The sequence below is a fragment of the Centroberyx affinis genome, unplaced genomic scaffold, assembly GCF_046629955.1.
Source record: "Centroberyx affinis isolate AG114_WGS23_722 - 3 ecotype Tasmania unplaced genomic scaffold, CSIRO-AGI_Caff_v1 ptg002085l_1, whole genome shotgun sequence".
Taxonomy (NCBI): Eukaryota; Metazoa; Chordata; class Actinopteri; order Beryciformes; family Berycidae; genus Centroberyx; species Centroberyx affinis.
Genome location: NW_027280412.1, coordinates 41,472 through 55,896, shown reverse-complemented (window position 1 = coordinate 55,896; position 14,425 = coordinate 41,472). Strand labels below are relative to the sequence as shown.

Genomic DNA, 14,425 nt, shown 5'->3' with positions numbered 1-14,425 from the left:
CTCACCCTCACTGTGTGTGCTGTCAATAATTGATGATTCTTACTGACTCAAAGGGTAACAGGTCCAGGAGAAAATGTCTCATCCATTTCTTTATTTATTTCCAGGTCTATCTTTACCCTCAACCCGTCTGAGAAACCACCACAAGTGTTTATTAGAGCATGGCGATCGATAGATGAAGCGGTCTAACTGTGTCTGTTTTATGTCAAGGGTTGTGACAGTTGCTATCTATCAGAGTGCACCTGTGACCATGAGCGGGTTAATGCTGCCTGTCTGGCTGACAGCAGGATAGAGGGAGGGAAGGGAGCTTAAATGAGTGAGAGGCAGGGGGCAGAGAGGAGGAGGAGTGACAGAATGATAGAGTGAATTAATTCAACCTTAGCCAGCCCTGATTGACTCCATCGCAAACTGGCATGTACAAACATTCACAGTGACACAAAAGCCATGGAGAGAGAAAAGAGGAATGACATCTTCTTCTCCAGAAAGAGAAGTTTCACTTTTGGGGCATATGGAGGGTGAGTAAAGACATCCTTTGTGTCAGAATAGCACTACTGGGTTTAGATTCTCTCACGTCAACATTAATTTAGGTAGATGAATATCCTGAATAATTGATGTTGTTTTTAGATATAAGTATCTCTATCTATGTAAGACGGTCAGTTTTCTTCTCTGAGTAGTTGCCACTTCCTTGTTTACAGTGTGGACAGATTTACATGTGGGGATGAGACAAGGTGAGGCTTTATTTGACATTTTATCCCAGTTGTTTTGATATCAACTCCAGTCGGTTATTCCATGCTGAGTCTGGTATTGTATACAGCAAGTCTTGAATGAGAAGTGAGATGAGTTGTGCTCTTTTCTTGTGTAAATCCACCTGTTGCTGCAGACCTGAATCTGTAGAACACAACATACTGGACATTTTGGATTCTCCTGTCAGTGAGACCAAGCCTTTCCTCTCTGCCAGCAGCAACCAGAGGGTGATATCATTATCTATTCATCATTCACTTTATCTTCTCATTTTAATTAAGTATATTTAATGTATTTCCATATCCTGTCTCACTAAGAGGCTGGCTCTTGTCACGGCAGTAAGCTATTCCAGTTTCCATTTGTGCTTTGTCTAAAGTGTTTGTCATGTTCCTCTTTTCTCCCCACGTTTCCCCTTTCCTTTCTCTCTATCTGGCTCTCCCCCTCCTTTCTGTCTCACGTCCGCCACCCGTTGTTCAATTCAGGCGACAGAGCTGTTTGAAATCATAGAAAAGCTGCAGGTGAGATTACAGTATGACTACTACAACTGTGTATCCAGTGATGTCTGAGCAGAGTTTTCTTATGATCAGTGCTCTTCTTCTCCATCAGGGCAGCAGGATCGATGAGCAGCGATGCGAATTCCCTCTACCGCTGAAGGTTAGTCTTCAGTCAGAAAATGCTAATTATACATATATATACGGGTGTGAACCTGTCTGTTGACACTGACCTTTCTTTGATCACCATATCACTTGTTTCCCCAAACAATAAAAATGAACTCACAGTACACCAGACAAGGACAGACCCTCATCAACAGTATATAGGTGCTCATCTGTGTCTATTTCAGTCTCAGCTTTTAAAGATAGGCGGCAAACTGCCCCTCATCTTGCCACCAAAGTTGGGAGGCTACTGGATAGACCCCCCTCTGGAGAAGCTTGCAGATGCGAGTCCCACCTCTTCCCACTGTGGCCTCGACCCAGAGCGCTACGACATCATGGAGAGAGACAGCGAGGCCAAAATCTACCATGACTTCTTCCACTCACGAGTTAGTAGGATTTATCTAGCTAAATGAATTCCCTTGTATTCTGTTTGATTGTTGAAATAAACCATTGCAAAATCTCAAGGAATGTTATCTGGCCTGGACTAGTGTTTTTCACTCTTTGCACCCACTTTTCCCCTCGTAGTATCATCACTCATTCACAGCAGTGGATCCCTCCTTGGGACCGCTGGTCCTCTCTGTGTGTTTGGAGGAAGAGGAGAAGAGGCTCCGGGTGATTTTAAGGTTGAGGTTTTTAACAACTGTTTTCCTGCACAAAATATGATCCCTTTTGTATTCCTCAAACTGCAAGCTGAATACCTCTGTATGTAACAACAATGTTACTTACTAGCAATATTGCATAGCAAAAAATGACATAGAAATTGTGTTTCTCTATCTCACAGAATGAAGGAATGCTCGTTGCATGGAGTTTTCTCTGTCTCTCTTTTCCCCAATATCCCTTCTGCTGTTGAGCTAGCAAAGGTATCAAACTACAAATTCTCCAAATAGTAAACTGTTCATCAAAATTCATCGATCAGTGAGCCAATAGATGTATGACTATAGAGCCACTGTCATATCCCTTCTAGATGCTCTGTGACAGTGTGGCAGTCTCCAGGTTTGAAGTGGTCAGCTATCTCAAGGTAACGCTCAGCCTTGATGATGACATAGAAATTTACTCAACTTACAATAAATCCTCTTTAACCCTCTGTCTCCACCATATTGTATCTGTCCCTCACTGTCACTCAGGCTCCAGAACTCATAACAGCTTTTGATGAGCACAGAGTGTCTCCTAATTTCAAGTTTGGCATACTGTACCAAAGGGACGGGCAGGTAGGAAATGGTGCTATATTCCCCAATGTCTTGCCTTCCTCAAAAGACTGCAATATGGCACCATATATGTTCACTCCCTCTCAGACACAATCCCTTCTTTTTTCAGCTCACCGAGGAGGACATACTTAGTAACAACGAGGAAAGTGAAGAGTTTAAAGAGTTCCTGTCTATTTTGGGGGAGACCATTCAACTGCAAGGCTTCACTGGGTAAAGTACACCATGCTGACATTGCTTGATTGGAGACAAAATGACACACATATGGCGTGTTATCATCTGATGTCTTGTCTTCACTCCCTTCTCTTAGATTCAGAGGAGGTCTGGATGTGTGTCACGGCCAGACAGGAAGTGACGCAGTCTTCACTTCCTTTCACGGGAGAGAAATCATGTTCCATGTAGCAACTAAACTGCCTTTCACAGAGGGCGACCCGCAGCAGGTCAGTTACTGTATCATCCGTCATCCATCCACATCATCGTCTGTCTGCACTGATGATTCACAAGCCAGTTTTTCCCATGGACTTTTTGGGACTCTTTACTTGAACAAACACTGACAGACTTTCATTTCTCCTTCTCCTCGTCACCCCACGCAGTTACAGAGGAAGAGACACATCGGTAATGACATTGTAGCTTTGGTCTACCAGGAGGGCCACACCCCTTTTCTATCTGATGTCATCAGCTCCCACTTTCTGCACTGTTTCCTGGTGGTCCGGAGGATGCGTAGGGGGGAGGAGGAGGAGACAGGAGGAGGTGTGTACCAGGTGAGTGAAAAGCAGTCCAGCTCTAGAAAAGGCAATACAGCCATCTGCCTTATGTCTCAAATATATATCCCTCCACAGAAATTCAAAGTAAAGGGACTGGTGTCTTGTTTTCAAAGTTTGCTGATTTACCTTTATTTTCCAAATGAGCACAACTGTTTTCCATCTCCTCTTCACAGGTGTCGGTCACAGCCAGAGAGGACGTTCCTCCCTTTGGTCCGGTCCTCCCAGATCCTCCCATCTTCACAGATGTAAGAAAAAACACCAGGATCAAAAAGCACCCTTGACTGAACTGCATTCATTTTTCTGAAAACTTTAAGGAAGTGCAAAATGTATTGTTGAGATGTTCCTCGAGTCTTGGTTTCTTCTGTCCTGTTTTTTAGCGTTCCCTGCTGAGAGAGTTCCTCCTGACCAAGCTTATCAACGCAGAGATTTCCTGCTATAAGGCTGAGAGGTTCAACAGACTGGAGGTAGACGGAGATACAGCACAGCAACTGTGTTTAACTTTATTTATGCTCATTAGTGAACACCTGTCGTAAGCTTAAATCTTCTGACTTTACTCCTCTGTGCTCTCCTGTCCCTCCTCCTCTCTGATGAAGCTGCGCACCCGTTCATCGCTCCTGGAGGGCTTGCAGGCTGAACTCTCCACCCGTTCCCAGTGCATGATGGGGGATCCATCACTGTCCGCTCTCCCGTCTTCTGAGGGGGTCAGGGGTGTGTCTGAGGGGAGTGGAGGCTTCATTGAAAACTTTAAGGTGAATTCTAGCACCCTTCACTTCTCAAGATTCTGAATCTCTCCCATACTTGACTCTACTGGTTTAACCTCAGATCGGTTTAATACTTTGAATCTCTGTCATCAGAGAGCCATCAGAGTGCGGAGCCATTCTTTTGAGGCTCTTGGGGTTCCCAGGAAGATTGGTGGGATCGTAACACAGAAGCCTAAGGTAAAACCTCATGCCAAGACGTGATGAATGTGTTCTTTGACTAAATAAATGCTTATTGAAAGTGCTGAGCTAATATTCATTTCTAACTTCATTTACAGACATGTGAGAAAGATGGAGAGAGGTAAGACTCATGAAATAAAAACAGGTGAAAAGTTAATCTTCCATATGAATTGAAGCAGTAATACAGATAACGGTTTTCTGTTGTTTTCAGTGATAAATCTCCAGGACCTGCGCCGCCTCTCATAGACAGTTTGGGACCAGCAGAGCTCAAAGACCAAGCAAGCCCTCAGGAAGAGACGTAGATGGAAATATTAATGTGTAGATTTTAGACCTTAATGTATATATAAACATGTGGTTATTACTTGATTATCCTGGTGGATGACCTGTATGTAAATAGAGAGTAAAAGTAAATAGTATTTCTGCAAATATAACTATTTTACTGTCATAGCAGTGACATAGATGAATAAAAAAATCTTCCCATTGTATTTCCGTGAAATGTATAACTTCTATAAAAATGACAAGAATGTGGCTGAAATAAACGAAGTACTTACTTGCTCTGTCATTACAAGTGACTTCTGTCTTTGGAGGTTACACTCACGCCAGAAGATGGCAGTAACGTGTTGCTCGGTGTGTTTGTCCAAACCAAACAGGGACAGAGGAAGTGCACAGGCTAGCGCTCATTCCTCTCGCTGCCACACACACTATCTAGATCAACGGGTATGCGAGTGAAAACACTGTTGCTGAGACTATCCGTAGCGCTTGCAGTTCTACTCTACACAGTTGCGTTCGTCTAATTCAGCAAAAGGAAACAATAACTGCTAGTTGTGCATGGACGTGACTGCTGAAATCAACAAATGTGATTTCTGTTTACATTTTTGCTGCATGTCAATGTGCATTAACTTAATGCATGCACTGAACTGAACGGGACTGCGAGCAGCCTGCGCCATCGTTAGTTGAACTTTGACACACTGAGCAGTCAGACATTGCGATTGTGTTGAGACGCACAAGACTATTCACTTCACTCATCGCCTAACTTTACATTTCATTCAGCGTAGAGTTGTTGCAGCCAAGCAGCGGCAGCAGTCCTCTACTGATCTGAAGATGTCATCCAAGAAAGTGATCGAGTTGTTCTATGATGTGGTTTCTCCATACTCTTGGCTTGGCTTTGAGGTTTGTAATTTTTTTTTAATGTCATTTAAGATAGTGAGAGATTTAGTTGAAAGTGAAGCTTTGCATTGCTCGCTTTGCATTGACAGGTCATGTGCCGCTACAGAAATGTGTGGAACATAGAGCTCAAACTACGCCCCGCGTTTTTGGGAGGCATCATGCAAGGGTCAGGTAAGATTTAGAAAGCTGTAGGCTGCTATAGCGCCTGTTGAATGTTCATATCATAGGCTGCACACTTTTGAGTGGACACTATTACTATTGCCACATTGCAATATCTAAATGATGTTTTGTTTTTTAGGCAATAAGCCCCCTGGACTGGTTCCGAACAAATTCTTGTACATGACCAAGGATTTGAACCGCCTGGGCCAGTATTTTGATGTTCCCCTGCAGCCTCCATCTGACCCCTTTGAGGCCATGTTCCAAAAAGGTAGGCTACACACCAGCGTTTCCACAGGAGTGACTGGCGTGTAGTGCGTCAGAGGGGAAAGATAAAATCAAAATCTGTAGACACACTTGACTTACAGAGGTTTTATTTCAAGACACAATGGTCATTTTGGTCACCAAAACGTCTTGAAAGTGTCTTGAAATAAATCCCTTGCAAGTGAAGACACTTTATTGTTTTATTGAGCGAAGGTAATGACAAGCATGGAGTACTAGCTGTTACTCTGTTTCCTTATCTTAGGCTCCTTGTCCGCAATGCGATTTGTGGCAGCAGTGCAAGAGAGGGAGAAGGGTGGAGACCAGCAGGTGGAGCAGGTGTCCCGAGAGCTGTGGAGAAGGATCTGGAGCCAGGACAAAGACATTACTGAGCCTGCATCACTGTCCGAGGTACCAACTTCTTCATCCCACAAATGACTGGCTGTGTTTGAGAAGCCTGACTTTATTGATAAGGATAAAGCAGCACTATTTGGTTTTGTGACTGTTACAATTTTTTTCCCAGGCAGCGATGAAAGCGGGCCTGTCTGCCAGCGAGACTGAAGAACTGCTGAAGCTGTCCACCTCTAAGGAAATCAAAGACAAGCTGAAAAGCACGACACAGGAAGCACTTGATCATGGGGTTGGTTCGATGCCCTTCTCCTTGTAGAATCATTTGACCTCATCAGTTCATGTATGAGTAGACTTTACAGTGAAATTAACAAAATCCCTCCTCTTGCCTCTCTCCCAGGCGTTCGGCTTCCCCCTGGTTGTGTGTCATGTAAATGGAAAGGCAGAGATGTTTTTTGGTTCTGACAGATTTGAGCTCATGGCCCACTGCATAGGTGAGCATGCTGTCTTACATTATTCACAAATGCAGCATAAATTATTCTCAAAGTGATGATGGCATATACACTGAAAAGCCGTCTCTTCAGAAGTACCTCCCATGGCCCTCTTCCCAAAGAAACATTCCCCTTCTCTCCTCACTTTTCTTGCTCTCTGAAAATCCTTATTTGATGTCGTTTCCTCTCACTTGCTCTTATATGACCATTCTGTGATCACAGGAATATTGCAGGGACACTTTGCACTTTAGTTGTTTGTAATTTTTGGTATTATTCAGTATGAACTGAAGCTTATTTTACTGCTGCACTCACTTCAGTCACTCTTGATAAGCGCATGAGCTAAATGCCTAAAATGTAAATATATGGTGTTCTTTTCAAATACATTATAATAATCTACATGAATTCCGCTAGAGACATCCACAAGTTTATTTAGAGACATTTGATTACTTCACAACAAACTGTTGTAACAAAAATCTGTTGTTGCTTCATTCTTTTCATTTTGTGGTTTGTGCATAGTTATTAATTAGCCTCTCTTCAGCAAATCAAGATCAAGCTTCCTGATATCGTTGACCAATCCCATTCTTTTTTCTCTTCCAGGGGAGCAGTGGGTGGGACCTCAGCCTGGTAAATCAGCTGCCAAACTATGAGCTGAAACCTGCCTTGAATCACTGTTGGTGTGGTCACAGATCCGAGGATTTGTATAGCATTCTGCTTTTATGTTTAATTAATTTTAACACGTTAAAGCTCTGATTTTCTGTGCTGGGCATCTTGAATGCAAGCTGTATGTTTCCAGTGGATCTCATGAACATAAATAAATACTGTAGATATTCTGTGCCATTTTACTGTTTTTAAGCTCCTTTTAAAGTACAGTTTATTGCTGACTAAATGCTCCACGGATGAAAAAGCTTGCCATACAGGTTCCGGGGCAGTGAGGCCCAAATATGCCTAACAAAAGGCTGAGGACTAAAAATGACAGGGTAAAGTGGCAGGACCAGTTTCCCTAGACAAAGAAGAGACAGGTAAGGCTAGCCTTAGCTGACATACACTGGTTTGAGCAGATAGGAAATTAGACAATGTGACAGAACAAACCCCAAGAAAGCCAGAGAGAGACTGTAGATCACCATAACATGATATCAATGTGATGCATCACCGCCATAATTGAGAGACAGAGAGAGGAGGAAGAAGGAAGGAGGGAAATAGACGAGAATAAGAGGGATAGGGAGCAGGTGAAAAGGGTGGAGTTAAGAAAACACTGAAGGTGGAACTTAGACAAACAGAGAGCAGCAGAGTGATCCCCCGAGCCCGACCAAACGCCTGAGAGAAAAAACAAGACAATGAACATCTGAACAGCACAGCTATACCTGGACTGCACCTCGACCATCAACACACTCAGCTGGCAAGATGTGTGAAAAGTGCCTGACCATGTGAATGACAGGAGGACTGGAACATGACACTGCATTAACTGGATCTAAATTCTTCTTTGAGATATAAGACTCAGTTGAAGGAGGTGAGGTAAGGATTTTGTATTTTTTTTTGTCTGTGTACATTCATTTGATGTCCATAACACTTGTTTTGTGTGTTTTGTTCAGTTATTTAATATATTGTGAGGGTGGTTACTTGGTGTATATGCATGAGAGATATGTTTTTTGAACACTTTTTTTGCTGTGTATCTCAGTGCGCTCTTTTGGTGATGTCCATGACCTTTTTTTTGTATCAGTATGTGTGTGAGTACTGTACGGGAATATACGCATGTTTGCCCTTTGCGTGTATAATACGACACCAGCCTCACTGTCAAAAATGCAGATGGACAGGTTAAGAGATCTTAGCCCTGACGCAAAAGGGTAATCATGTGATTTGAGGAGTTTCCATGTGATGCACTGACATTTCTGTCCCACTGTAGATTATATCTAAGACAGCTGTGGCTGCAGAAATGAGGCGGCACCCAATCTGTACCACATCTTAAGGATTCCACAGTTAACAATTTTTTCTGTGTGGCTTTAGTGAAGGGTGTGCCTTGTGGGTAAACTAGCTTTGTCATATCATATTACTTTCACAGCAGACTGCCACAGGCTTACTGTAGAGGATGGTGGGCAGCAGCCTCTGCTGTAAGTGTCACAGGGAGATTTTAGCCTGGAAATGTTTAGTTTCTGTGTGAATGTACACATAGCCTGAGTGTTTGCTCTGTATCCAGTTTGTGTAAAAGAGGTAGAAACAAAAGCAATGTGCAATTTCTGAGTTTTTATTCTGATTGCTTTAGTTGCTGGCGGCAGGAAGGAGAGGGTTGGCACACGTCAGGGTCAGTGAGACAGTGTCTGAGGTTTCTGGTCTCAGTTACATGTTGTGTTTCTGTTTGCCCAGACACCTTCTTATACTGATTAGTAGTAAGAGTCATGTTACTATTCACAGATACTGCTCCAGTAAAATGAGATTTAGATCTATCATCGTCACAATCCATTGCTATTCATCATTCATGCACACCTGTCTAACTATCCATCATGTAAAGCCTGTAGAAAATATCTTGAGGCCATAGGATCTGTATGTACATGGATATACAGAAAAATGCCCTATTTGTTTGAGTGTATGTTGCAGACACCTGACAGCATTTCTCAGTCAGTCAGTTAAAGGCTAGATGGAAGAAATAGACAAAAGTGGATAAAATAATGTCAAAAACAAAACGGATGCTGAATTTCACAATCTGTTCATTCTCATATTTTCATCTCTTTAAACATTTGACAGGATGTCTTCGCTGTCAGAAGCAGACGACCGCTGCAAGCAGGGGGACACCATCTGTGGTAAGTTATAAATAGGAATAGAACTTAAAGATTTTGGGCATTAGCCTGGCCAGGCCACTTGGCTGACTTCTCAATACCATTTTCCCTTAACCACTAGACTTTCTGGTTAGTGAGAATGATTTTCTCATTGAATGAAAATACAAGCTACTGTCTAGAGGCCTCATAGTGAAACACACACAGTCTGTAGCCTGTGTGAACACACAGGCTACAGACAAACTTGTTTGTTATTCAGGATAAACAGGACAAACTGCAGTAAAGCCCCACTCTGAAGACAATCAGCCATGCAGTTGCTGAGTGATTTTGAAGATGAATATTTCCGTGTGTCTCTGTTCCTTCTTTGCAGAGATCCGTGTGTATGAGCAGGAGGTGATCATCGTGCCCGTCCTGCTGCTGGCCAGCTTCCTGGTCACCCTGGTCTTCATTCTCTTGCTACGCTTTTGCCCGGAGAAAGTAGATCGCATCCGACCGCAGGCCTCCGAGACGTCCGTCAGGTCCCAGCGCTCCAGGAGAGTGCTGCATGGCATTGATGGTGAGAGAGAGTGACAGATACAGATTGGCCAGATTAAAATGGTTGATATCAGAATTTAAATGACTAAGAAAGTTCAGATGCTGGGTAATAAAATGGACATACAATAAGGCTTCTCTGGTGCGCTGATTTCAAATAGGCTTAATTCAAGAACAAAAAAAAAGGGAAATCGCACTCATATCATAGATATCATATCTTAGAAATTAAATTATTCCATTTGTGTATTTGATGTAATGAGCAGTGCAACGTATATTTAGGGCATACTGTTTGCATGAGGTGTGGGTGGATATGTGTATGTTTCAATGACACTGAGGCCTTTTTCTTCCAGCACTTACACAAGGACTAATAGCTCTATTTACCTTAATATTGACCGGTGTATTATGATGTTAATACTTGCTGATCCCTAATGGTCATTATTCTTTCCCTCTCTTATCCTCGACGCCCTCTCTGTCCACAGCTCCACCAGGTATCAATGTTTTGGAGCATGAGAGTATAGCTCTGGACATGCCCAGTTCCTACTCCACCTTCAACCCCCCAAACACCTACTCCTCCTCCAAAAACCTCTCCTTCTCTGTGGGCACGCCCTCCCTGCCGCCCAGCCCCCCGCACCAGCCCTTCAAGCCCAGTTTCACGCCGACGGTCCAGCCCAGGGAGTTGCCCCGCCAGAGGCTGCCGGAGTCCTTCAACCTCGTCACCCCTCTGCCTGCCGCCTTCGCCCTGCGCTCCAACACGGCGGTCTCCCTCTACAGGGCCCGAATGGAAAACAGGAACGTGGTCCTGCGGGTGCTCAATGGTGAGAGGAATTTAACTTCCACTGAATTTCAGAGTGTTTAGGACTGTTGAAAAGAGAAATTGTCTCTGAGTTGCTCACTGAGAAAAATGCCTCTGTGCTGTTACCCTCTGCCTCTCAGTGGATCTCAGGATTAGGGCTCAACGATATTGACAGAAAATCTATTTGACAGAATATTGCAATTGCGATTTAAAGTGCGATTCATATCATTACATGCGATTCATATCATCACATCACACATCACATCAAGTTTTTCTTGTCATACATTTTTTAGAACTTTAAAATTGTTTAAAGAAAAGAGATTTTGTTAAACAAAATGCATAAATAGATGCAGGATTTACTGACTTTGAGTAAGATGAGGTTTTCACCAATATTGTACTTGATTCATGGATCAAAGATTACCCACAGCACTAAAATGCCATGTTCAGAAATCCATTTTGGACGCCCCTCTGTCTTAAGAAATGATTTGCAGCCTCTGCGATTTTGGAAGTTCCTATTGTGATTTTGATTTTTCTTTCTTCGATTAATTGTTAAGCTCTACTCAGGATTGTTGGTAGGCATACGAGACTCATCAGGTCTCCAGGATGTTGCTACTACATCTACAATAACATTCTTCTCCCTGTCATCCTCGTCTTCTTCAGACTCCGCTGACGCCACAGAAAGACACAGCTTCCTGGGCTTTGCATCCTTCCTGGCCCAGCTGGGACCGCACCCCTTCCTGCCAGAGCTTCTCGGTGTGGTCTCCTTGCGGGCCCCGCTGGTTACTGTTGTGGAGGAGCTGGAGAACAGAGACCTGCTCAGCTACCTGTGGCGATGTAGGCAGGTAGGGAGTGTGAGGGCTCTGTCACCAAAAACGTACTGTACTACCTCAGAGTGTGTTAACTCATTATCTGTGGTCAAACCATTCCCATACACTAAAAGGTGAATGGTATTCATAGAAAGGGCAAAGGAAAAAAAATTGACAGGAAAGTTCTAATTTGTGTTTGTTTGTTTTTTGTCAGGAAAATGTGGATTCTTCATGTGAAATGACTGAGAGACGAATCTTTACCATGGCCAAACAGGTGGCTTCAGCGCTGGTCAGTATGCTAATATAGGACGAGCCTTTCCTCACTTTTTTAGGCCACATGTTTGACTTTCAAATCAGTGTCAGACAAGATGACATAACAATGACCCAATCCTAACCTCACCTCACTAATGACTTGTTGACAGGCCATTTTCCCTCTGACTGACGACGCCACCAAACGCAACGCCACTAAATTGTATTTTATTTCCATGTCAACACAGATTAATGAATTGAATTAAATTGAATGAAGGGATAAAGGACAAGAATATTGTGTTAAATCCTGAGATGTTCTCTTCAAAGTGTCCCATTAACTGACCATGGCCCTTCCTAATGTGTCGTCTTGTTGGCCAATTAGGAGTTCCTTCATAGCAAAGATCTTCTCCATGGCAACATCCGTGCTCGCAGCGTATTGGTCAGCAGGGAGTACACAGCCAAGCTCTGGGGCCTGGATGGGGTTTACACAAGGAAGACCCAGGGAGCCACTCAGAGTGATGATCCTAGCATGAAGAAATGGCAAGCCCCGGAGCTGTTAGCCAAGAGGCCTGCCAGTCAGAGCAGTGAAGTGTGAGTTTTATAGTACTCAATTTATGTTTTAAATGCCGTGTGTCACAAACATCATCAGTTAGCTACTATTCATACTAAATGATTTGTGGAGAGGCTTTAAATATATATATGTACTAGGGGTGTAAAAAACATATTTATGTGTTGTGATGCATCATTTTAGAAAGCCAACTGCCTTGATTTGAACAGTTGGAATCGATTAATATTAATATTGCATTAAGGTGAGCTGCTAAATAGAAGGTGGAAAGGGTGTAGGCTAGAAACGGTTGTTGAAAATATACTATAGACACACTGAGCTGCTTTAAATTCTGCCTTAAAATGACTGTAATGCTTTGAACTAGTGTAAGGTTTACATATGTTTAATTATTGCTGACTGAATCAGTTATTTCTTACATATTACATTTGTAGAGTTATACTTTTTGGAAGTATCAAAATTAATCAAATCGAACTGTGGGCAGATTGTGAGATTTTATGATGCATTGAATCTTTGCTGAACTCTATCCTCCTATCTAAGTATAATTTGCCTCTCTCTGTGTCCCTCTCCAGCTGGTCATTTGGCATCTTATTGTATGAAATGGCAACCATGGGTAAGTAGAATGTTATGTTTAACTAGTGACTGGAGTTATCCACCAACTAGGGATTTTAAAACCCGTTTGGCTGTCAAGATCATAAGATTCCTAATAATGATAGACCCACAGATCTGATTTATTTACTGGATAATTGAGACTGTGTGCTACCTACACCCACTTTCTCCCCAGGTGAAGCCCCATTTTCAGAAATCCCAGTTAATGAGCTTCTACAGTTCCATCAACGAGGGAAAACACTGAAAAAGCCTTCCAGCTGCTCCAACACGCTGTAAGTAATCCACTGCATGTTCCAAATAATACACAACAAAACCTGAAGCAATTCATCTATTACGGTGCACTTTTTATTTATTTATTTATGAACGGTGTGGTAAAGAGCTTTTTATTCCCACTGAACTACTCTATTCTCTCTCTCAGATACTCCATCATTAAGGGTTGCTGCCAATGGAAGGAGCAGGATCGACCCTCACTGGCTGAGGTTAGCCGCAAGCTCCTCTCAGGAGAGAAGAGTGCCACCGACAAAGTCCTCAAGGTGCCTGAGCCAATTAACATTGAGCAGTACCTACAAGAAGCAGGATACGGGGAATCCAACAACTACACTGTTTTCTGATCACTGTCTGTGCCAGCAAAGGAAATTTGGGTGGTTGCACTATGCTTAGGGACAAACGCCCCAACGATTCACTTTAAAAACATGAGGTTTTACAGTGCAAGACCATGTCTTATAGGTAAAACATTGAAATGATGTATCCTCCTACTTCAGGCTCCCAGCCTGAAGTTAAATAATAAGAAGAACATGTGCTAAATAAGTGTAACTATTGTTATTGTTTGCTTTTGGGAACCATTCAACTTTCCTCTCTCAGACCTCATTCATGAGTTTTTGGTCAAGTCTGTCTTTCTAGATAATACATGTTAAGATCTGTGAGGGCGAGTTGGAGACTTATGTCAAGAAATACAACCATAATCATTTTGTTGTAGTAAACTTAAGATACGTAAACTCGACCAAAATACAGCTGCTGCATCTTTAGCTTGTAGTTGATAATACTGTGTATATATGAAGGTTTACAAATCTTGTTTACAACCTGAAGCCAATGTATAATAAGAAATGTAATATATAAGTTATAATCACTATTTTTGTAATGATTTGCATATCTAGCTGAGTTGGGGACAGGAAGAACACATTAAGGTTTCATGTAATGTCTAGTATGTTCATTAAGGTATTATTACACTCACTGTCTCATAAGGTTTTACCTGTAATAAGCTAAGTTAGACTAATTCATCAGTTCATGTAATCAAAGATCTTGGGCAAGAATTGAGCTCCAGTTGTTTGCACAAACTCAAATGTGAATAAATAAATCATCACGAGGCTTAGAATGACCCTTTCATTTGCGAGT

The 14,425-nt window shown here is 42.5% G+C and overlaps 3 protein-coding genes across 6 annotated transcripts; all 3 read left to right on the top strand.

The window, feature by feature from the left end:
• The first annotated feature begins 385 nt into the window (after window positions 1–385).
• Window positions 386–4,845, top strand: rap1gapl (RAP1 GTPase activating protein-like). 2 transcript variants are annotated; one of them, XM_071531490.1, is made up of 19 exons: window positions 386–512; window positions 693–725; window positions 878–968; window positions 1,221–1,256; window positions 1,345–1,392; window positions 1,580–1,777; window positions 1,917–2,014; window positions 2,173–2,251; window positions 2,356–2,409; window positions 2,516–2,599; window positions 2,706–2,806; window positions 2,904–3,033; window positions 3,187–3,354; window positions 3,531–3,602; window positions 3,735–3,821; window positions 3,951–4,106; window positions 4,212–4,295; window positions 4,394–4,416; window positions 4,507–4,845. In XM_071531490.1, the coding sequence occupies exons 1-19, from the start codon at window positions 442–444 to the stop codon at window positions 4,595–4,597; spliced, it is 1,704 nt and encodes a 567-aa protein (XP_071387591.1). In that variant the 5' UTR covers window positions 386–441; the 3' UTR covers window positions 4,598–4,845. The 2 variants fall into 2 exon arrangements, with proteins under 2 accessions (XP_071387591.1, XP_071387592.1); XM_071531491.1 differs by lacking the exons at window positions 386–512; window positions 693–725 and having other exon boundaries at window positions 882–968; window positions 1,557–1,777.
• A 168-nt stretch (window positions 4,846–5,013) lies between these two features.
• Window positions 5,014–7,549, top strand: gstk1 (glutathione S-transferase kappa 1). Of its 2 annotated transcripts, XM_071531488.1 has the most exons (7): window positions 5,014–5,465; window positions 5,552–5,633; window positions 5,761–5,889; window positions 6,145–6,290; window positions 6,403–6,519; window positions 6,628–6,721; window positions 7,316–7,549. In XM_071531488.1, the coding sequence occupies exons 1-7, from the start codon at window positions 5,397–5,399 to the stop codon at window positions 7,363–7,365; spliced, it is 687 nt and encodes a 228-aa protein (XP_071387589.1). In that variant the 5' UTR covers window positions 5,014–5,396; the 3' UTR covers window positions 7,366–7,549. The 2 variants fall into 2 exon arrangements, with proteins under 2 accessions (XP_071387589.1, XP_071387590.1); XM_071531489.1 differs by lacking the exon at window positions 5,761–5,889.
• Window positions 7,550–7,748: 199 nt separating this feature from the next.
• On the top strand, window positions 7,749–14,393 carry styk1b (serine/threonine/tyrosine kinase 1b). Of its 2 annotated transcripts, none has more exons than XM_071531479.1 (10): window positions 7,749–8,225; window positions 9,455–9,510; window positions 9,854–10,039; window positions 10,494–10,829; window positions 11,468–11,649; window positions 11,828–11,902; window positions 12,245–12,453; window positions 12,997–13,037; window positions 13,209–13,305; window positions 13,452–14,393. In XM_071531479.1, exons 2-10 carry the CDS (start codon window positions 9,456–9,458, stop codon window positions 13,642–13,644), a joined length of 1,374 nt encoding a protein of 457 aa, XP_071387580.1. In that variant the 5' UTR covers window positions 7,749–8,225; window position 9,455; the 3' UTR covers window positions 13,645–14,393. The 2 variants fall into 2 exon arrangements, with proteins under 2 accessions (XP_071387580.1, XP_071387579.1); XM_071531478.1 differs by having other exon boundaries at window positions 7,750–8,230; window positions 13,452–14,392.
• Window positions 14,394–14,425: the final 32 nt, after the last annotated feature.